Raw genomic sequence first — 23,030 nt, 5'->3', positions numbered from 1 at the left:
AGATATCTGAAATGTGTATTTCAGATAGTAATTCATTGTAGATGTCTTGAATTGACGTCTCCATACAACTCAATGGTAAATCTGACGTCATTTCGACTAGTCAGAATGTAATTAGAGATATCTTAAATCGCTAAAACGTTTAGTCATAAGACAAGTTGAGACATCTGGAATGGAAGGGCGGCAAAACCGAATTCATGTTAAAACGGCTTGCCATAGATTCATGCCTTCAACGTCACCCATAATTTAAACGTTCAAACAGAATCATCCTGTCAGCGACGACATTGAACGCCTCGTCAGAACAAACCCAGAAGTTTTCAAGGAGAATTAAGATGGCGCAGCAGTTCGTGAAGGCTCAGATTAAAGGGGACAAAGTGGTGGTCTTTCTGAAGCCGTCGTGTCCCTACTGCGTCGTGGCTCAGGAGGTGTTCTCCCAGTACCAGTTCAAGCCTGGCCATTTGGAGTGTATTAATATCAGTGGACGCAGCGACATGGACAGCCTCCAGGACTATTTCCTGGAAACCACCGGAGCCCGATCGGTAAACTCATTTCCGTCTTCATCCTTTTAAATAACGCATTTTAGTCCTTATAAGATGCGTTTCCCTACGTAACCTCTTTTAACTGTTGTTTATATTATGTCCATGAATCATCATGACGAAACGGAACCGTTGTTTTTTTTTTGTGTGTTTTTTTTATTTAAATTCCAAGTTTATTTTTAGAAGTTATGTACTAGATGCTATTTTTTTGTTGGAAAAACTTTAATATAATAATAATTATTATTATCACTATTTTAAATTATTTTTGAGTCGTTTTCTCCTAAAAAAAAAATAAAAAGAAATCTGCAAGAATAGGGGAAGTACTGAACGTGGTGCCCGAAAAGACTATTTTATTCTATTTAAAGTTGTAATAAAATCTTATTTTTTATTAAAAGCTGTGAATCTGTTTTTATAAATTTACCCTAATGTAAAAGTCCTAATGAGTGGACTCCACCCAGTGACATGTTTCACCTTTTGGTTTTGCCTTTCTGAGGAGGATTCATGTTACACTCGGACTCATTTATACCTCAGGTAAAGCAAAAGCTACGGACTACCGAGTAAAAAAACTTCTGAATCATCCTAAAATAAAAGCTAGTCGCAGCTCAAACAATTGTTTAAGCTTCAAATCATTTTCAGAAATGGTTCAGGAGCCATTCTTGTTTCTTGGTTGTATTTTTCTGTGCCTTGCCTCCTCTAAGAGATTATAACTTTATATAATTACTTTGGGTTTTTTTTTTACAGATCTTTACTAAGGGGTGTGGGTAATTGTTAGACTACTCATCAGTTCACCAGTCTTTATTTTTTCCCATCATGGCTAAAAAAAATGCAGGTCCCACGGGTGTTTATTGGTGAGAAGTGTGTGGGAGGAGGAAGTGACGTGCAAGAGCTGGACAAGAGTGGCAAGCTGAAGGGAATGCTGGAGTCTATCGGGGCCCTTCAGTGATCTGCTTCCAGGTACCAAACTCTGTTTTTGTTCCACCTTGCATCTTCCTGCTGCCTTCACATGGTTCCTATGACCTTTGTCTTGTCAAAATGTAACACTTTTCCCAACTCGAATATGTTTTGTAAGCACTTTTTGTTGAAAATGTGAATGCCTTTATGTATTTATTTTACTATTATGTCAGGGTTTTCACCCATTCTTTAAATGTTGGCCCCCCTGCCTTCTTCAAATCAGACAAAATTGGTGTCAAACGTTTTGTGCAGCAAAATATTTTTGTTTGTGCCGCTATCATTTTAAAGATTTTAAGAAATGTTTCCAGGGGTCATGAAAGGTCAACCAGCACCCTCACCCCCCCCACCTTCTTCAAATCAAATAACATTTTGTGTCAATCAACTCGACTACATTTGTGCAGCAAACATTTTTGTTTGTGCTGCTTTGGCTTTGAAGGTGTTAATGAAAGTTTAAAGGTCATTTTGATTTAGTAAAAGTGGCAGGGGCTGGTTGACCTTTAAACTTTCATTAATATCTTCAAAACCAAAGCAGCACAAACAAAAGATTTTTGCTGCACAAACGTTTGACACCTAATGAAGAAGGTTGGGGGGCCGACTTCACTTTTCTTTTTTCAGCAGTTTGGTGACATTTGCTCTCTCGTTTCCACTGATGATATTCATCTTTATTGCCCATTTCGGCCCCTTGAATTTCACAAATTCTTCCTCTGTTATCTTACTGCTCAAAAAAACATGAAGCGGTGGTTTGAGTAACTACTATCTCCAGGTAAACTGAAGCTTTAATGCCACTAAGCATCAACTGGGCGGTTTAAGATTCTCCCAGAAGCCGAACAGCAGGTATTTTTGATGGAGGAACTCTTGAAGCACTGGCAAAGACATAGTTTCATTCAACTGTAGAACATCTCGCATTTCACACTGTTTTCTTCTTGCATACCAAACCAGATCTGGGAAATAAATTTTCCAGTCTTTTTAGGAATCCCTATAAGCACCATGTAGGTAAAACTGTCCATTACTGTTCAGAAGAGGCCAAGAATCAGCAGGATTAATTGGAGGAAATGAAAAGCTAACCGTCCACGCAGAGAGCAGCAGCGTGTTCGTTCTAAAACAAGTCTTTATTTAAAGTCAGACACTGTGTAATCTACGGTCTGTACAGCTCAGGCCCAGCCGGGTTCTCACCGGGTCCCGCTTTTGTTTCACAGTCCAGAGTTTCACCTGCCATTTACTGCTTTCGCTCACGAATTCAGATTTATCGGAGGACTTCTTGTCGGCTGCCTAATTTGGCGGCCTTCAGGTGAAACGGGCGCCGAGTGGCATCGGAACCGACGGCGACACGCGGCTCTCGGCTACATTTCTGCACATCTACTCAGCTAGTTGATCCGACTATGCCACAGACGGCGAGATTAATTATTATACATTGATAGTAATCAATGGGAGACACAAAGAGCTGTAAAAACTGGTCACTGATGAGTTTCACTTACACACTTCACTTGTAAATGGCAGCGAAAAGTCCGACTGTAAATTAGCGCAGCCGCGTTGTCTCTACGTCACGTTTAAGGAAACGCCCACAGGTTATAGAGTTTACGAAAATAATTGCAGCACCATAAACCATAAATCCCATTATGATTAAAAATAATCTTGCTTAAAAAGAAACAATAGAAAAAAAATTAAACAGGATAAAATAAGTATTGTAACTCAGAGGCAGCAAGGTTTTTCCTGTACTAATTCATATTCTTTTTAATTCCACTTCTGAGAAATCTGATACGTTTTATGTCGGTCAAAATGCTCCCAGTAAGGACTATTCAATATGTTTCCAATGCACCAAAAACATCGTAAAAAACTAAAGCTAAACAGATTAGAATAATACTGTAAAAAATATAGCGATTAATGTTTACATTTGGTGCATAAAACACTTTTAATTCATCTTACAGCCTTCACACCATCTGTTTAAAGGATTTAAATTCAGACTTTTTTTATTATTATTATTGTCAGTGCAAGTGAAAAATGCCCTCGTTTAAACCAAGCTGTGATCAAAATATATTACGTCTAACGAGACGATGAAATTTACTCCTCCCACCCCCCGACGAGATGTTTTAGTGATTAGGCAATAAAATTTGAAATTGCAATTAAATTGGTCCTGCTCTAAAGCTAATCTGAGCTTCTGATATATTACAGACGGAAACCGGAGCAGTTTTGTAATTTCTCCTTCTCTCGCTCCCCGTTCCGCTGAGCAGCTGACGGGGCTGTCGGATGTTTCCGCTTTTAAGTCACGCGCGCGCCGTGACGACGATCAGTCCATCAGGACACGGAAACGCACTGGATTTGTCCACGTCTTGACTCGTCACAACCACAAACCTTCATTGAATTTTGTCGGGTTTTATGCGATGGACCAACACAAAATGATGGCATGAATTTGCATTTGTTCCCCCCTTTATTCTAATTCACATAAATAAAAAAATCTTCAGAAGAAGGACAACTGTGAGTCATTGAAGACTGGCAGAAGAAACTCATTTTGCAATCGCAGCTTATGATTGTTTTAGTAATCAGTTATTCTGATGATCGATTAAAAAATTGGCATCTTGTGCAGATTTTTACTCAACCACTTTGGCCCTTTTATAATATAACAGGAACACATCAATTGATGCAAATAAAATACTTATTTAAATAAGAAAACAAACATTTTGGTGCTGAAAATACAATAACAGCCTTCCTAACAACAATATGTGAAAAGTTCATATAGTGTAGGACTAAACTGCTGATATATTTTGGATTAACTCATTTATATTTGAGTGCAAAAGGTGCTTAATAGGAGATTTTTATTTTATTTATTTATTTATTTTACAGAATTTGAATCGTGTGAAGCTAAAGCCGCAACATTTTAGTTCTGGGTAGAACATATTTACAGACAAAGAAGGGGTTTTTTTTATCTTAAATGCAAAATGTGTTTATGTTTTGTACAGTTTTGGCTTAAACAGTGCTCTGAGTGTTGATCTTTCACCATATGAAAGAACAAGCCGTGGCTTGAAGTTACACAGTATTACCTCGAGGGCGTGAATACAAAGACTTGCCACATTTATTAGATAAAAAAAAATCTGTATTGTTTCCTTTCTACTTTCCACCACAAAAAGTTTCTTTCATTTTTGTTTTGTTGGTCAATCGCATAAAATACCATTAAAACACACTGAAGGTTTGTGGTTTTAATGTGACCAGGTGTAAAAAGTTTAAGGGGTTCGACTACTTTTGCAAGGCGCTGAATAAATAACACCGACGGCCCCGCGTCCGGACGTTGTACCAAACAGATCTGCCACTTCCTGATTTTCTTTTCTTCTTCTTTTTTTTTTTTTGTTCAACCTGAAGTTACATTAGGAACAAGCTTCAAACAATCTGCATATAATTGATGCTGGTTTGTTTTCCGATGAGTGTCGTTTTGTCTTTGAAGCTCGCTGTATTGCCAGTGCTGCCAGTAGAAAATATAATCTATCACAGAGCCTCCGACCAGAGGTCAGACGGTCGTTTTTAAAATCCTATCGGGTTTTTAAGGATCAGTCGTTTTGTATTGCCCGTGTTGCAATAGTCTGTAGGCAAGGAGGGAGGAAAATGTGGAGACTCGTGACCCAACCGATCAGTTTATTTTTGTCGTCGTCTCTCAACTCGTCCTTTCCAGTGTTGTTCCACAAAGTCAAACCTTTGTTTCAGTCAACAATCCTCTCCTCGCTCGGGTCATTCCCTCCCTTGATTCCTTTCCTCCGTCCCACCCCCTGTTCCCTTCCTGCAGGGCGGGAGCCTCCAGATGTGGTCACATGACCAAGCAGCGGGACTTGCGAAGTTTGCGCCGCCGCTGCTGATACTCGCTGAGCTCCTGCAGGTATCCTCTGGACGGCCAGCGGAGCCTCTCCACCTGCTCTCGCTCCTCCTCTGGAAATAAGAAAGAAAAAAAGGCGACACGAAGAGCATGAATCGCTTACAGCTGCAGGCCCATGAAGAAGAACAATATGGAAATGTTTACATTGCTCCTACACACATTAACTGTAATATGTCGAAGCCAAAGAGCATGAAATATCTAAAAATTTGTCCCCAGCCAGAGTGTGCCCTTAAGTATCCGTCCAGTAGCATATTGAATCCTGTGTGATTGATGAACACAATAAAACACTTTCTGCTTTGCAATGTTGGTATTATTCAATGCAATTAGCCTGGATTTATCCGCTTTGTCGTCGCCTGGTAAATGCACAAGAGCTATAAACTCCACCAATTAGACAAATTATCAGTGGACATTTATTTGTGTTTGGTTTCATTTAAGGTTCCTACACATTTCCCAGTTATTCATAAAATGTCATTTGTTTTTCTTAATGTTTCTTCAAGATTTTTTGAGAATGAAAACAGTATCTAGTTGGTTTTATTATCTGTATATTTTCCAAATTATTAATCAAATGGATTCAGTTTTGTTTTCTATGTTATCTTATTGGCATCCAAACCAAGTCGCCTTATCCTGATCTCAAGCTGTATTACAGTTAAGAGTTGTCAAATCTCCAAATTATTATCCTATATTAAATACCAATTCTTTAATAATAAAGGTATTATTTTGTATGTTTATTTTGTTTCCATGCTGTTTGGCATCAAAACCAGAGTCAGAGATTAAAACCGTAATCGTAGGACGTTAGAGGCCTTAAAAACTGCAAAATGGCCCCTTCAAAAATTTAATTACCAAAACAATAAATCTCAAAAAGAAACCAAGGTTGACGTGTGAAAGGATGGCACTTGGATCCAAAAATATTAATTGGATATAATTTAAAATGTCTCAAGTTTTCCCATATTTGTTAATGTACTGATAAATGAACACAAAACTCTCTTGAAACTGAAACGTTTTTCCATCCTCCATCTTCTTTTTTCTTTTACATCTTTATGCAAAGTTGCAAAATGATAAAAAGCTAATTTCCCATACTTTTCAATACTATGTAGGAACCCAGTTAAATGACAGTACAGGGGTCCAAAACACGAACGTGTTATACTGAGGTGAGTGAAACACAACAAAGAAGTCCTCTTGAACGTCGACTGATGCAAATCAGCTGGCAGGAAAAGTTTTTCATGTTCCTGTTTCACACAGGAAGGTTAATAATGTCTCTCCACCTTCCGCCTTTATTTACAGTGGGGGGGAAAGATAAATATCTTTTCTGTAAAGTGTAATTTGCATGAGCAGCTACATTATTTGTAAGATTGGAGTTTTAAGACTGTAGAAGTTCGATTTGAGACTCCTTAGCCTCGTCGTCCGAGTTCAGCTAATTTAAATTTATACTAAATGAAGATGCAAACACACTTTTGTACTTCTGATAAGGCATCCTAGAAGAGCAGAGGCTGCATTAGCTTCATACCAGAAATGACTCACATTAACAAATAATTCTGAAAATGAGTCATATTTTAATTTTGGTATTAATAGATTTGATTATGTAGATAGATGCCCTTTAACTAAAAGAAAGGTTTTATTAAAATGCATCAAAATTTTCCTATATTCATCTCTGAAAATATACCAAAGAACTGTTCAATTCAGGTATCATTAATTGGTGGGTCTATAAATGGTTTTGTGATATCTTACATAATTTGAATCCTAATTATTAAAATTTTTCTAAACAAATGTTCACTATAAAACAATTTGCAATATTGTTATTAAGGGCTGACAGGCTCATTTCAGAGGTTAACTGTGTTTGTATTGAAATGTAAATGACCTTTCAAATGACCTTTTAATTTTAATTTTGCTACAGGCAACCACAACGCATGAGAGCAAATCTTTAGGCTACTTGGCTTTGGGTGATTTATTAACTTTATTGACTCTTTTCTAAATTACATTAATTGATCAATTATCTAAAGTGAAACAGAACATTGTCGTTCTGCTAATATCTCAGTGAGCTTAAACACTTAAAACAGGAAGTGTGTCACACAGATTTTTGAGAATTTCAGCAAAAATCCCTCTCAACGTGGTGGCAGCGTGGATGTATTCTGCTGTATTAAAAATCAAGAAGGAAATGAATCAAAGATCATGCGTCATGCATTTCACACGACGACACGCCGGGATGAAAATATTAGCTTTCCCACTGACCTGACAGCTCCAGGAAGTCAGGCTTATGACTAAAGATCAGGTAGTTGTTGGCGATGAAGTGGAGGAGCCAGATGTACAGCTGCTCTGCGTTGTGGCACTGGCAATTCAAAGCAAATCAACAGAGCGTTTTACTTTGAAGTCTGTCTCTTTTCAAGCCACACGGCGGCTTCAGCGGCGCCCACCTTCGCTCTACGCAGAAGTCGAACCACGCTGATCCCCGTCGACGACAGCTCTCTGCTGGGCATGCTCTGTAGGTAAGCACACACGCACACCTCGCACAGATGCTGGAGCCGTTTCACCTGGTACATCTCGGCGCAGACCAGCACCGCCATGGCTTGCAGCACACTGGCTGGACACACAGAAACACACACCAATAGGTCTGTCTGACATGCTTTAAAATTAGTTAAAAATGACCTGGGGAAAAGGCAACGCGGGTTAGAAAAGACTCATTTAGTCACAAATCTCTCATGCCTTGATTTTAATGCAGGGCAAATGAGTGAACACCTCTAAGCTGATTCATTCAGGTCATTTCTTTACAAACATCTGACTACACATTCGGTTTACTGACAAAAAAATTAAGAAAAAAGTATTGTAAGACCTTCATTTTTGCTTGAACTGAGAGTTATGACCTGAAATCCAACGCATCGGGATACAAACGATACCACACAGTTTATTACAGGTATTGCCTTGTTTGGTAGTATCAGAGCCTATCAGAACATATGATTGTATTAATGCAGATCTTTATTCAACTTTTACTACCACACCAAATGAAGGTCAGTTTTATCTGCTATCATTGACGTCTTCTAAAGCCAAACATACGTTCATATTTAGATTTTATGTCATATAAACAATACATATGCATATTTTTTATGGGTCGTCTCAATCAACAAAATATAAATTGGGGTTCCTTATGCTAAAGATTACTTGCCAAAATAGCTGCTTGATAAAGATTTCTGAAATGAACGAAAAAACAAACATCTTTCGTTATAACTGGTGATATTTTTATGTTTTACAGACATAAAGCTAGACATAAAACTTATTCTAGGAGATATTTTTATGGGGGAAGGGTGATTACAGTAAAATGTGGGTTATAGTACCACATTATGTTGCTGTATTTTATCTCAAAGCTGATGCAATATAGAAAAATACCATTTTAAATGTTATATTTACCCCTGACACGCATTAACAATCCTAAACAAAGACTCCAAACATGATTACATCCGAAAGTTTAATTACATAACACATAAGCTTCGGCTATGACGTCTACGACTACGACCACGTTCCTGTGTCGTTACACTATATTCTTGAGTTTAATTAAGAAAAAATAAATAAATTCGGCTGGATGATGTTAAAATACCTACTCAAACTATGCCGGTGCAGTCTGATATTTCCTGTTACTCATGTCCAACCCCGTGTTTGGCACCGTTTGCCTCATCGTGCTCACACCGCCCGTCTCTCCCTCCTCCTGCACGCTCCTCAGACGTGCTGCTGCACCATCAGCTCAGCAGCAGCAAACACAGAAGGCTTTGTTATGTCTGGCTGCACAATTGCTCAAACGGGCGTTAGGAACGTCTCCTTTCATATGTTCAGGCCGCATTATCTGGGTGAAGCGCCGTGCTAGCCCCGCTGCTTTGATAGGGGCTCTGTTTGTCACTGATACTCGTGGAGTTACCTTGTGCTGACCTTGAGCGCCGGGGGTCTTATGTAATTTAAGGGCTGCTGCAGCTTCAGGAGCTGCTTCTTGTTCTCAGTGTTCCTGAAGTCATGAGTGGATATAAAGCTGTAGCTCTGCAAAAACAGAAATGCTCGTCCTGGGGGTATTTAAGCCGGATATTAAGGAATAAATGTCGTTTTTTTTTTTTTTGTTAATTGCCACTACAATATGAATGTGTTGCGATATCCTGCAGACAAGCAATAATTATAGGAGTCCTCAAAGTTGCAATATTGCTTTTCATAACATCACTGAAGGAGAGAAATGTGTTCATTTCCAGACACTAGTGCCAAGCGGTGTCACTCTAAAAGCTTTGGTCCTCTATCAAGCTCTTACCACTAGAGCTGCACTGAGAAATGAAAAAAAAAATCCAATAATTTTTTAAAATCCATAAACATTCCCAGGACAGAGCGAATAACATCTGTATTGTGGAAATGATTAAAGCTGGGAGAACGCTCAAAGTTAGCAGCTGTCAGCTGTTAGCAGTATCAGTGGAGTGTTTAAAAGAAGAGCCAGAGGAGTTATTTAAAAGCATGTCAAGATATTTCTGTGGATTATTCAGGCTGTGAGAGAGCAAGGCTCACAGCAGATAACAGTAAGGACTGAGCTGGAGTTTGCACATTTGTTCTGTTTTAAAAAAAAAATTGATTTCAAACTCAAGCTTTCAGGAAGACAGGAAGTTTAGAAAACATGATTTTCATTTTTCTGTCCCAGTGGAGTGCAGCCTGCGGCTCAGTGGCTCTTTTAAACTTCCATAATGGCTCTTTTATTATTAATAATGTGATGTGATTAACATTTTAGTGGGTTTTTTCTGTGTTTTCACTGGATAACTGCTTTGAGTCTCCACAACAGGATGACGCTAAAAGTACTAGTGAAATTTCTTTCAATAGATTTTTGTCGTCAAGTTGTAAACTATCTGGTTGTTTTACATTATTTTCCATAAACATCAGCATCCCATATTATGAAGAAAATACATCCATCATCCTTTTACTAAAGCTTTGTGTTTCTCTTTATCTTAAAACTGTAAAATTATGTAAAATATGACGTCTTCTATTTTCAAAGTTCGTGTAACTTTTATGTTTCTAAATGAGTTTTATTTAGCTGAACTGAGGGCAGAAATTTCTTTTTGTATGGCAAAGGGTGCAGGCCTCTGTTGGATCCCCTTTTATTACAGAACGTAAAGAGAAACTGGGACTGTAGCAGCTGTGCACCGATTTACCGGCCAGCTGATTTATTGGTGCAGATTTCATTAATCTTGGGAGATTGATGATCGGCCGATGCTTGTATGTGAAGACGATAAACCAACCAAAAAAAAGCTTTGAAATTGTTTATCTGCCATTTAATACAGTAATTGTGAAGGACTCTGTTTTTATGTTGGATCAACAGAGATTTACAGGTTCCTTTTTTTTTTTTTTACAAGAATTAGACTGCTTTATCAAAATAGTGTCTATTCAGAATATTATCGAAAAGATAAAAACGACAAATGTCTTAAGAAGTAAATCTTTCAGTTCAGTTTTAATTTAGAGAAACAAAATGTGGTGGTGCAGCGTTCAGGCACAACCCCCGGTATGAAGGCCTTAGTCCTTGACGCGGACGTCACAGGTTCGATTCCTGGCCAAATGACCTTTGCCCCATGTCTTCCCCTCTCTCATTACATACTTCCCTTTCTAACTCCTCTCAAATAAAAGCCACTAAGACTAATAAAAAACCTAAAATTGGCCCTAGAGTGCTCTCAACTTGACAATTTTGGCCCAAATGTAAAAAAGCTTGGAGAGCTCAGCTCCAAAGAGACGCTGTGGAAACTGGATCAGGAGTCAAAAGTAGTATTTATCAGTGATGAGTTTAAAATGAAGGCAAAGGAAGCTTAAATATTTTTAGAAGTAAATTCTGTCATATAGGTTGTAATCAGGTGCATAAATATCACAGCATCTCATTGTCACAACAAGTGATTTATCCGCTAAAATGCTCTCAAAGTGAAATGTGACAGTGGAAAACAACATGTGTGGAGCTGTGACTTGGCAGCTGAAGCAGCAATGCCACGGTCCGATTTCAAGCCTCCCCATAAATCTAATTGAATTTTAAGCTCAGTGCTGTTTTCCCAGTGTCTCTAGAGACCAACACTGGCAACACGTCGCGCTTTCACAGATGGATGATAAGACCAGTCGACTGTGTCTTTGCTTAAGGCTTAGGTTTGTGACTGAGGGCCGGGTGGAAACGCTGATACACGCCTCTGTTGTTTGCCGATTTCTTCGGGGGCTCATTTCCACAGCATGCGGAGAGACGCCGATCTCTGCTACGAACTAATCAAGCGTCTATTGACAACTTGCTCACTGGGAGATTCCTCATCATTAGACCCAGCGCTGCATACGGCTGTGTAAAAGCTGCAGCGACCTAATCCCACGGTGAAAATTGGGAGCAATCTAACCTTTGATTTGAGAACATTTACTCAGAGAAAATGACACGTTAAATAATTGGTCTAGTAAAAGCCCTCATCGACAACCATCTCTTATGAGGCATGAATATGAGGTGACAGAGACGCACGTTATTCTTCAAAATGGGAAAGATAAGAGAAGATCTCAATGAAGTAAAGGCAGATGTGTTTATCCTGACCAGTCAGTAAACGCTGACAAGAAATCAGTCAAGAAAACAGATGATCATCCTGATCTCCACGCGTCTACAATCAGAGAAAGAGTGATGAAGCGATGAAGCTAACAGCTGGAACTGTGACAAACAAGTCCCCAAACCTAAAACAAGGGCTGCAGCTAACCATTATTATCGGTTAATCTATCAATGATTCAATCGATTAATTGAGAAAAAAAATTGGCAGATTCTACAGATTTTTCATTTAACCACTTAAGCCTTTTTCTACAATATTAGAAATGCATTAATTATTCAAATCCTTCTTATAGAGAAAGAAAATAAACATTTTATTGCCTAAAACGCAACAACATAACATTCTTTTAGAAAATTTCAACCGGGTGAAACTAAAACTACGCCACTTAAGGAGTTCCGGGTAAAACACATTTACAGACAAAGGTACTTTTATTTTAAATGCAAAATGCATATATACTGTATATTTTGGACAGGTTTGGCTTAATTACTCCACTGAATATGTTTTTGTTTTTTTTTCAGCAAATGACCTTTTTCTGACCTAATAATTAATTCAATAATTAATTCATCACGATTAATTGTCTCAGCCATACCTAAAACCCTGAGAAAACGCGCGGGGTGAATTGAAGAGCAAAGAACAGAAAAGAGAATCACGAACTCTGGAAAGTCTAGAAAAATGGCACAAAGATGAATGGTGAGAGATCCTTCTCCCTCTGGGCTCAACAGTATGTTTGTGAAATGTCTCAGGAGAATAAATGCTGTCCTGTTGGTAAAGGTTGGCTACACAAAGTCTTAGCATTATGGTTGCTAATAACCCTTCTGATTATGTTAAAAAGACATTTTGAACTTAATCTTTTTTATCCCTAAATAAATACGCTAAAATTAAAAGATAGATTTATCACACTGTTCCTCAGTGAAATTTTGCAACTAAAATAAAGGATTTGTCTGTGAAGGATGCTCTACTGTATGTAGTTTCAGGATATTTTCTATTTCGGGACATCTAGCCCTTATCTAGTCTAAAAGTTAGCTAAATGCCACCTTAGATGCTCTGCAAAACACATTTCCCACGCTGTCATTATTTCTTTATATCAAGCAAAAGCAGCATGCGAGTTCCACCTGTGGGTTGGCTGTGTGCAGTGACCTCACCAGGACAGCAGGAGTCAGTGTAGAGGTACTCCAGAAAAGACAGAAAGGTGTCCGAGGAGACGCCGTGGATGGGAACCACTCTGCTCCGGGCCTCGGCGTACTTTCCACTGAACATGGCCGCCATCACGTCACAGCGGGCCACCAGCACCGCCCGATGGGCGGGCAACACGCTTCCTGAATTACACATTAATCGGCAGGGTTTACAGTTTAACTCGGCAAAAATCCCTGACATGTAAAGAACTGGAGAGGACAAACGATTAGCGCTGATAATAAACATGTTTGGCCTGCAGCAACACGGGAATAAATGATCACAAAAGGGGTCTAAAGTCGTAATGGGCCAATTGACTTCATTAACTGCACTTAACAGCCAGTGGCGAGTTTCCGTTTTATACAACAGAAATATACTTTTATGAAATATACTTTGACCTCTAAAATTTTAACTTGGCTCAGGGGTGCATGAAGAAGCTCACTGCATTCTTTATGAGATAAATATTGATCATGAGATGCTTTGGACCCTTTTGCTTGTATTTCTCTGTTTAATAGAGAGGAGAAGCTTTTTGTGGAGATGAAACATGACAGAAGTGGGAAAGAGCCTTTCATTTCAACTGCTTTACCGTAATGTGTCTCTTAATGGAGGACCTGAGCTAATAATTCACTTCGCCCTGCTGTGTGAGACTCTGCCAGCATTTGTCAGTCAGTGTGTTTAACTGCGCCCACCTTGAACCATGAAAATGACGTCCGAATAAAGAGGGGAATTAAAGAGGTTGACGAGGGTCTGGGGTCCGAGTTGAGCTGCCCGTGCACTCGGCGTGTCCCTGGAGCTCTACACACACACACACACACACACACCCACACACAGAGAAAGGGAGCAGAAAGCCATACGGAGTTTAGTTAGCATTCGTCTGCTGTGTGTCAGCTTCTTGTTACTAGGAAAAATTGTCATGCTGAGCATCTTTTGTGCCTCCCTCATAGAATACAGATGGCCCCTCCTGCCAGTTCTACTCAGCGCTACAATAAAACACACTCAAACTGCAGAGCCAAGACCGACGGGACGGCAAGTGGCCGACAGCGAATGAAAATTGCAGACCAGACGGTCGTCCAGACCACCTATTAATAAAACATTTAAGCTTTTTTTTTTTTTTTTAAGTTTTCTTTATGGCTCTAGTAGCTTGACAGGAAGAAAGGCAGAGAGATAAAGAGAGAGAGAAAGGGAAGACAGGCAGCAAATGGCCTGAGGCCAGGAATTAAACCGGTGACAACTGCAGCAGGGTTTTTTTATCTTAAAGGCAAGATTTATATATTTTTTGCCTTTCCAAATAAAAGATTAAATATAAAAAAATAAATAAATAAATAAAAAAAACGTCCTACTGGACACATACTGGAAGGTGATCCTCTGCTTTAGTTCCGTCCTTCGTACCCTTCCTCAAGTTTTCTTCTAGTGTTGTCCAATATTTAGTTTCATGCAATCATTTCTAACCAGCGTTCTTGTCCCTGCTCAAGGAAAAACATCCCCACAGATCAAAACAGTTCATTTTTTCCTCCTGTGATCACGTTCTTCCATATGTTCGCTGTGTACCCTATATGGGTTGTGGCAAACATTGTCTGGAGCTTTACACAGATTTCTTCTTCTCTTTTCAAAATGTGAGATTTGTGAGGGCTGGCTGAAAATGCGCATCACACTTTTCAGATTTGTACAAAGTACGGAACATGTTTAGTGCCCTGCAAATGAAACATGGAATACTAGAGAGAGAAAAAAAACTTTTTGTCAACATTTGCATAGTGCTTAGCGTGTTCACAGCTGAGAGTTATAAAGCATCCTTTTACCACTGCGTGACCTTTATCAGTCTGCTGGAGCACAAAGACCTCTCGCTCTCACGCTGCCCTGCTGAGCACGTTATTCGAGGGACGTGGAAACAGAAACCAGGCCTTTGACTTGATAATCCACAGAGAGGCTTGTTTTAAAACTGGATTTGACCAATTTCCTGAGCGTGCCGATGACCAGGAGGAGGTTCGCAGAGGAAGGAATTGAATCGCGGCCGGACATCGTGGTGCCTCGCCACGTTAAATGACCGCTTCTGCCACTCTGCGTCAGCCGCTGCCTCAGGTAGAAGCATTCGGTGTGAAAGAAAGGCTGGTCAGGTCTTCCACGCGTCACACGTTCTCACTCCCCAACAAAATGTTAAAAGTCTGCTGCATTGTGTCCTCGCGCTTTCTAAATATAGACAACCTAAACCACATGGCCGCCTGAAAACAGCATCCATGCGAGTGCGACTCCCTTCCAGATCTTGTGTTCTGCTTCTTGGAAAACATCTCGTGTTTATGTTGCGCTAATCCCCACAGTATCTGGGAGGTGATTAGAGGCACTGATTATGTAAATATGATAATCACAGACGCATTATTGCTGATATGATCTTGCTAATGAAGGCCCTTTTAATCTGCAACTATAAACACATTTTTTTATGCATTCAAAGGAAATTTAATTCAGCTGTTTAACCTCTGTTATGAATTTCATGCATCCCATTAGATAGCGTTTTTTTTCATACAGAACACACTGCTTTGCAAATACTTCTTGCCAGAATGAGTCACAGGTGGGTTACGTTGTTAGTAGATGCACAAATTTGAGCTTTCTGGAAGAGTGTCAGGATTTTGAAAGAAAGGCAGCATCATGCTTTTACTCAGCAGGGACAGGAAAACTGGTCAACATTTATAGAAAGACAGCAACCTTAAAGATGCAGCAAGAACTGCAGCGGACTGGGCTAAATCAGGGGTTTTCCTGTTTATATACTGGATGCAAATAGACTCTTAAAATGTTTAGGGTGAAATTTTTATGCAAAGTCTACATTTTTAAACAAATAAACATTTATAAATCATGTATTTATGTCCTTTTCCCTCTTTTTTTATCACAGTGCCTGAGCCAGGTTGTGCTGCTATGCAGAATAGAAAATGTTAGTTATAAAAAAGTATCGGTTTATTTATTAACCAAATAGGACAAAAAACATTCAGTAACTTTTCCTCAAGAGCAAACTTTGGCGCATTTCTGTCATTATTAGATTAAGTGTTTAGATGATTCATTTTCTGCTGCGGTTACTGAAAATAGGAGAAAAATATTTTCTATCCAAACAAAATATATATATATATTTATATTTTTAAAAAAACAAAGACAAATAAGACCCAAATAAGGCAAAAATGGATCTGGAAGGGTTTGTAAATCTGAATACTTTGTTCTTTTCATTAAAATGTTGCATGTAAACTTTTTTTTTCATTTGCAGAAAAAAATACCTTTTTTTCTTGGTAGGTGGTTTAGATCCCAGGATAGCTGGGTGAGTGACCCAGTCAAAGTCAAGATTTCAATCCAACTGAGAATCTATAGCAAAACTGGAGAATTGATTCGACTGAGCTTGAGGTATTTTTAGAGGAACGGCCAGACCCTGCTGTGCGAAAGCTGGTACTCTGTAACACTTGTGCCGTAGCTGCGATAGCTACAGCGTACCAACTGCATTTTTAATCGCTTAAAACATTTTTAAACCCACATATTTTCCTTCAACTTGAGTAAAACAACCCCTTATGCCCCAAACCAATATAGTACATTGAATTTTTTTGCCTAAAACAAAAAACACAGGAAGAGTTCAAGGGTTAACGAGTGTTTTTCTGTGTGCTGTAATGCGATGTTTAGCAGAGCTGACCCTGTCTCTGCTGAGAAGAGATCGTATGCGCTCCATAAGTTGAGCCACGGCTAGCGAATTCTTCAGCTTCTCCTCCAGGGCCTCCTGGAGATGCTCCCACTCCCACGCTCCTGAAAACAAAACAAAAAAACATATACATCTACAGTCACACCTTTTGGTTCCATAAGGGTGCGGTTTTGAGAAAAACACAGATCTCTGTTTGGCACTGGGCTCTGACTGCCCACATGCTTTCAACACCGAACTCTCTACTTTCTCTTGCAGTCAAAGCTTTTTATAAACTGCACCTTTTTATGTAATCTTGGTTGGTAATGGAGGGGGGACCAACCCATCCCCAGCTCTACGAATATCAACAATAGAAAATATAGGATTTGGTTTTTTTCATCAGGTTACTAGTTATTATTCCACAACAAGACAGATGAAAATTATTTTTGGTAACGTTCAAAAGATTTTAACCCAGTTCTCTTCTTCCAGGGCGATAACTTGTTCATGCTATCATTATCTTAACTGTAACAACATTGTCCAATCAGCAACAGATTGGCTCATCCCTGCAGCAGCTCATCCCTTAAAATGTGTAAATAATTAATGTCGGCAAGGCGGGAGAAATATTTTAGATGATGGTGAAATCATTTCACCCTCATTTCTTCAGCTCCCAATGTAGCTCAGAGTTGCCGTTAGTTACAGGGACGAGTCCAGAAACAACAAAAAAAATAAATAAAAATTTTTTGTCAGAGAGAGCTGCTGGTAAGAATGCAAGAAGGCCGAACGACGCATCGGGGCGTTCAATGACATTTAGCAATAATGTTGCAGAGCTAATCTGAATAGAAAAAAATTTGCGTCCAAATAAAATCTGGGTTAATCTGGGAGGCAAATTCTTTAAACTGTGCAAATAATGTTCAAAAAGAAAATTATTAGAATTAATTCAGTAGAAGTTTGTTTGTCATGAATGATGCTCAAAAGCAAAATTAATGTCTTATTCATTAATCCCATGAAAAAAACAAAACATAATTGACATCTGTGGTTCCGTATTTTTCCTATAAAGACTCCAAAACATAAAAATAATAAACTGGATGTTTATGATTTGTGTTGTCATCAAGCCGTCTCCGAATGTTTCACAGCCATCCTGTGGTGATTCTTTCATCACTGACTCCTTCTGAATACTCTGTGCTATTTTATTCAGCAGATATTTGCTATAATTTTTGGCATTCATCAATTTTATACCTTAGAAAATAACCAAGGTACGCTTTAAAATGATTATCTATTGACAGACTGACCTTTGGAGAAAAATGTCAGTCCAACTCCAAACATGCTGGAGGACTTTGAGCAAAAACTAAATAAGTTATTTATTTCTTCTATGGCATCACAGTTTAAGTTTCATCAAGTTTTTGCTTTTTTCCTCCTATGACGACATCACCTCCTGTTCATCTGATCTCCTACGTCGCACAAGCAAATTACTCCTGCTGCCACACTTTGGACAGTAAATAGATCAAAACTGTAGCTGCAAAATACACTGAATCACAGTCATCATCTCACAAAAAATTGCTTAGATGCACTAATTTGGTAGATTACATTTCAAGTGCCGTGCAACTTAATGTGCATACGCGTAATTTATTTTTAATGTTGAAAAATGAGATACGAAGATTTTATTGAAAAGGAGTCTTGGCTCAGTTTCAACCAGTATCATATTTGAGATACACAGCAATAATGCCACAACTTTCAAGTTTTCTTATATTGAGCTTGTCGTCTTTTTTCCCCCCATTGTGTGACTTTCAAATAACAAGATCTGAAGGAATTTAAACTACATGCCTCAGGAAATCGTCAGACATCAACGACCTTGTCAGAACGCTCAAAGTCACTTCAATCTTTGTTCCTCGTTCTGACCATGTTTTGGTACTTGAATTTCTTTAGGAAGACATGCTGCTTTTAAAGTTTATTCTCTTTCATTTTGTTAAATAAGTTCTAATTAAACAATTTATGGACTCTTTAGATCTGGGTGTGAACTCAGCTTCCCAAAAAAAAAAACAAAAAAAAAACTGTGATTGCTCTCAATTTATTTAAGACTTACTAAAGGGGCGAAATAAATTTTTGAAATAGGTGCAGATTAGTTTGGACAAACTGTTATTTGAAAACTTATTTTTGTATTAAATCATGCTATTATAGTCTAAAATATATTTTTTGATGACCTGAAACATTTAGGTGTAAAAAAGCAATAATACAAGAAACCTATAAGGGGGGAAATACTTTTTCTCCTGTAAACATGGCTGTTTCAACAAGGACCTAACTGGACCCATAAATCTAACTGTGTCCAGAGACATACACATACAGATGCACAGAAAATGCACATCCACACAACTGCATCCAAACGACAATTTCAATAATTCAGCCGCTCACTACAAAAAGAGACAGAGTCTCAGAGTGTTAACGTCACACACACAAAGTCACGGCCTCTGTGACTGTCCTCACACAGTCAAGTGGCAAAACCTCACAGCATGCAGTTCCCACTGTGGGTGTGATGCTCAAACGGGATGCTGGAAAACTGTTTTTGCGATGTAGTGAAATGGGCTGAAGCAGGACAATTAATGAAGCTGATTTGCTAACAAACTATTTATTCTATTTTTCTTTCACGAACGCATGCTGCAAAAGAGCATTTTTGTCCCACTGAGCTCAAAATGTTTCTGCAGGCTAAGAAGGCGCCCGTTCACATCTAATTAGCCGACTCAAGATGACGCATGGCTACGTGCGCTGTATACGATGTCAGCTTGTTCGGACCGTCGGTGTTGAAGGTTAACTGGGATGTTTTTCCACATGGCTCAACATGTTCTGTCTTTTGTGAAAAGCGTTCACATTCCACTTAGAGCATCAAGCCCCCTCCCCCTTTTTTTTTTCTTCCTTTTTTCCTACTCGCTCCAAAACGAACATCAATACACCTGACGGTATCCTGAGCTGCTCGGCTTGCTGCTAACACGTCTTCTTACACAATCCAAGAAAAAGTAGCGCCTTACTCTCTCCTCCTCCAACTCTCTGACTCCCGTTTCATCCTCACATTCTGCCACCTTCATTTTTCACCCTGCACGCTGCTTTCCCTTTTGCACTTTTTTCTTATGAAATCACACACACACACACACACATGCAGGGCTGTGCACTGTATAGATGTGCACAAAAGCCCACACTGCTCCCAATTTCAGCTGCTGTCTCGCTTATTCTTATTCATATAGTCACTCACAGAGAATCGGGCTCACTCTATAATCTCTCCCCCTCTGCTCAGCCTTCTCCAGCTCAGATGTTGTGTGCACCTTCCTCTTGGGTTTATGTGTCAGAGCATCAGAGCTGCTTTCATACATGTTTATTATTGCGTGCCATGAATCAGATCCTTCAAAAAAGCTTGTTGCACTGTGCAAAAAGGATATTTGCGTGGCGCACGACACCGTTGTAAGGTTTTCTCTCCAGATTTTGATAAGGTCCCTTCACACCAGAGTTAGACTGCCCTGTAGTCACTCATTTTGGAGAGCCTAGACTGTTTAAACTATGCTGGATTGCTGCAAATTTTCCAAGCCTCAAAGTGAAGACAAGCACGACCTCACTGTGCAGCAAGTACTTGGGCTGCAGGCTTTTCCCCCCAGCTTTCCTGATCTTCCTATAACAATGTGATGCACTGTTAAGACATCTGCAGTGAGACGTTTCTTCCGAATCTGCAACACTTTCCAGCAGCTATGGGAGGTTTCTGCACATCCACCACCAGTTTCAGCCTCACTAGCTACGTTTCCATTACAAATGTGCGCAAAACTTTGTCAAAATTCCGCACATGTTGGAATTTAAGTTTCCATTAAACAAAATCACACAAGTCATTATAAAACATCCTGCTTCCTCATCCTCCTACCACCTTCGTCTTTTTTGTGTGATCCAAAAAAGTGTTTCCATTGCAGTTTTGCAAAATACACTAACTCTGAAGCAGCAGAAAAACCACCTCATCCGAGCACCAGAGCTTTTTATTGAAATGAGCTACTTTGAAATTGGCACGTTTCAGTTAAGCAAATGTATTTGTGTATTTCCGATTTGCACAATTTTAAGGTCAGTGGAGAAGCGGCTACTGTCAGCAAGGATACACCATCGGCATTTTCATCAACTAATCAAGCATTATAGTATTCTGCAGAGAGTGGTGTTTTCTGGGTAGAGCGTTGCACTCTGTGCCTCGTCATATCTAACCTGGTACAATTCTCTGTGCCAATAGAAGTCATCGACACAAAATGCAAAATCCCTGGTTTTTGCAATGACTTTCCTTTGACAGCATGACAAACAGCTCTTCATCTTTCCTCCTCTGAGACTTCAGTCTATATGTGCAATATGGAGGCATGTGTGAGCAAAACGTGCTACCATGGGGCATGGGGAATGCAGCACACAGAAATCTCTTTGGGCGCAGAGTTTTTTTTTTTCTATTTTGAAGTAGTCAGAATGAATCTATTTGCTTAGAGTGCTGATTTTTGTTGAAGCCAGAGTTGTACACCATGTGCATTGGAGCTGCAATGTAAAGCACTTACAGTAAACTGCGTAGCACACAAGTGACCAATCCAGGCAGATGCAAGCATTGATAAAAAAAAACAAACAAACAAAAACAACACTGCTACATCCAGGCTACTCCATGCAACACCCGGAACTCAAATATGTTGCCGCCATCATAATCACCGCCGTCTCACTACGTTACTCGACTGATTTTTGCATGCTCAAACCAGTTGAGTAAGTCTGCAGCATTCCTTATGCGCTCCAGAGGGAAATCTCAAAGACTCTGCACAGGCCAGGCACGTTCCAGCTGAAGCATAATGTCACGACATGGAGGAAGCCTTTAACTAAGCTTAGGAACACATTTTGGGTATTCGTGCCTTAATTTCAAATGCATGCAGCTCCACGCACTTGTTTACATCCTTGTCTCTGACATAAGGCTCAGTAATAATTCAAAACCTGCTTCATCACAAAAATCAGATCACGATTTTTATATCTTGGATTTTTCTTGAACCTTTCTTCAAAGGCTTTCCTCAGTGTCCCGGTTTTTTAAATAATTTCTATCATGATAAACTGAAGTGAGACAAAGAAGACGCAGCTGTCAAACTAGGGAAGAAGATCAAACTTCTAACGTGATCTTTCGACTCCCAGATGACTACTCTATAGTGTCTTACCATCAAGTGCTTTTAGTTTGAAGGATTTCTGCTCCTCAGTGTAATGGGCCATTGGAGGACGCCCAATAGACAACCGACGGCCTCCTACTGCCAGGCAGCGTTTATCGTCACGTCTGAATTATTAGGAAGTGACTAAGGGCTCTTGTGGAACAGAGTTCCCATCTTGTGGACATCAGTCCAGCTCTCCCAGCCATGTTTCAGCTCCAGCTGACCAGCGTGTTTACATCTCCACAGCGGGGTTGAAAAACATGCACATCTTACACATGACAGTGAATTGAGAAGCAGGAAATGTGTGACCTCCACGCTGTGCCATGGTTATAGTCACTGAGCTTGGATTTGTTTGGACGAAGAACACGATAGCTGCTGTTGTAGAGATCCTTTTATCTTTTCTGATTTCCACTCTCTGTCTGGCACTTCCTGCACATATTGTATGATCCCCCTGCCAGGGTTTCAGTTTGGGTAATTTTCGTCCTTGGCCAATCAGAGGGTTTTTATTCAGAACGGATGGCAGGCTCTTCTGTGTCGCAGCTCTGCTGCTGCAGTTCATGTTGCTCCAAATTTAACAACCTGGCAGTATTCATTAAAATTTTAAATTGAATAACTCACTGCTTTTTATATTGTTGTTGTTTTTATTTAAATTATTTATTATAAGACTGTGTCATTGTTGTTTTAATAATGGCATGGCTCCAAAAGTTCAAAGACTAATTTCAAATTAAATGAGAAGTTAAAATGTTTAGAGAAAAAAATCTCAGTCACCCTGACAGTGTTGCCGTAATGCAGTTGATGGATGGGAAAAGATCGGCCCGTTATTAATTACTCAGCACACTGAGTTTATTGAAAACCAAGTTGAAGGCATAACTTTGAGATAAATAATAGAAAAAACCCAGAACAATCCTGTAGGGAGATGAAATCATGAAGAATTTCTAAATATTGAGAGTGATTGTACAAATGATTACAGTTGTTCTCTTATTTGTTTTAGATAAACTGATTGTATCCCAACTCGGTTCATGAGCTGTTCCAATACAACTCAGCCCATATTCAGTAAATGTAACAGAGCAACATTTATTTTTTTAATAATTATCCGGCATTTCTAGAGAATCTAGCATAATAAGAATAGTTAAACAGGAGATACCACTGAAGGGTTTCCCC

The 23,030-nt window shown here is 39.3% G+C and overlaps 2 protein-coding genes across 4 annotated transcripts in view; one reads left to right on the top strand and one right to left on the bottom strand.

Annotated features, from left to right (window-relative positions):
• The first annotated feature begins 251 nt into the window (after window positions 1-251).
• On the top strand, window positions 252-5,642 carry glrx (glutaredoxin (thioltransferase)). The gene is made up of 3 exons (XM_032549467.1): window positions 252-536; window positions 1,363-1,487; window positions 5,254-5,642. The coding sequence occupies exons 1-2, from the start codon at window positions 330-332 to the stop codon at window positions 1,474-1,476; spliced, it is 321 nt and encodes a 106-aa protein (XP_032405358.1). The 5' UTR covers window positions 252-329; the 3' UTR covers window positions 1,477-1,487; window positions 5,254-5,642.
• The window catches only part of rhobtb3 (Rho related BTB domain containing 3), a 32,378-nt gene continuing 13,751 nt past the window's right edge, over window positions 4,404-23,030 (bottom strand). For 2 of the 3 annotated variants that reach the window (XM_032549462.1, XM_032549463.1), the window contains 5 exons: window positions 16,717-16,826; window positions 13,751-13,856; window positions 13,034-13,207; window positions 7,749-7,915; window positions 5,775-7,663 (listed from right to left, as the gene is read on the bottom strand). In XM_032549462.1, the coding sequence (XP_032405353.1) occupies window positions 7,550-7,663; window positions 7,749-7,915; window positions 13,034-13,207; window positions 13,751-13,856; window positions 16,717-16,826 (671 nt within the window). In that variant the 3' untranslated portion in view covers window positions 5,775-7,549. Of the gene's footprint in view, window positions 5,394-5,774; window positions 7,664-7,748; window positions 7,916-13,033; window positions 13,208-13,750; window positions 13,857-16,716; window positions 16,827-23,030 lie in introns of those variants that run through there. The other variant, XM_032549464.1, reaches the window with a different exon arrangement.

The sequence above is a fragment of the Xiphophorus hellerii genome, chromosome 20 (genome assembly GCF_003331165.1).
Source record: "Xiphophorus hellerii strain 12219 chromosome 20, Xiphophorus_hellerii-4.1, whole genome shotgun sequence".
Lineage (NCBI taxonomy): Eukaryota > Metazoa > Chordata > Actinopteri > Cyprinodontiformes > Poeciliidae > Xiphophorus > Xiphophorus hellerii.
The sequence above is the reverse complement of the archived record's forward strand: the minus strand, read 5'-3'. Positions and strand labels throughout refer to the sequence as shown.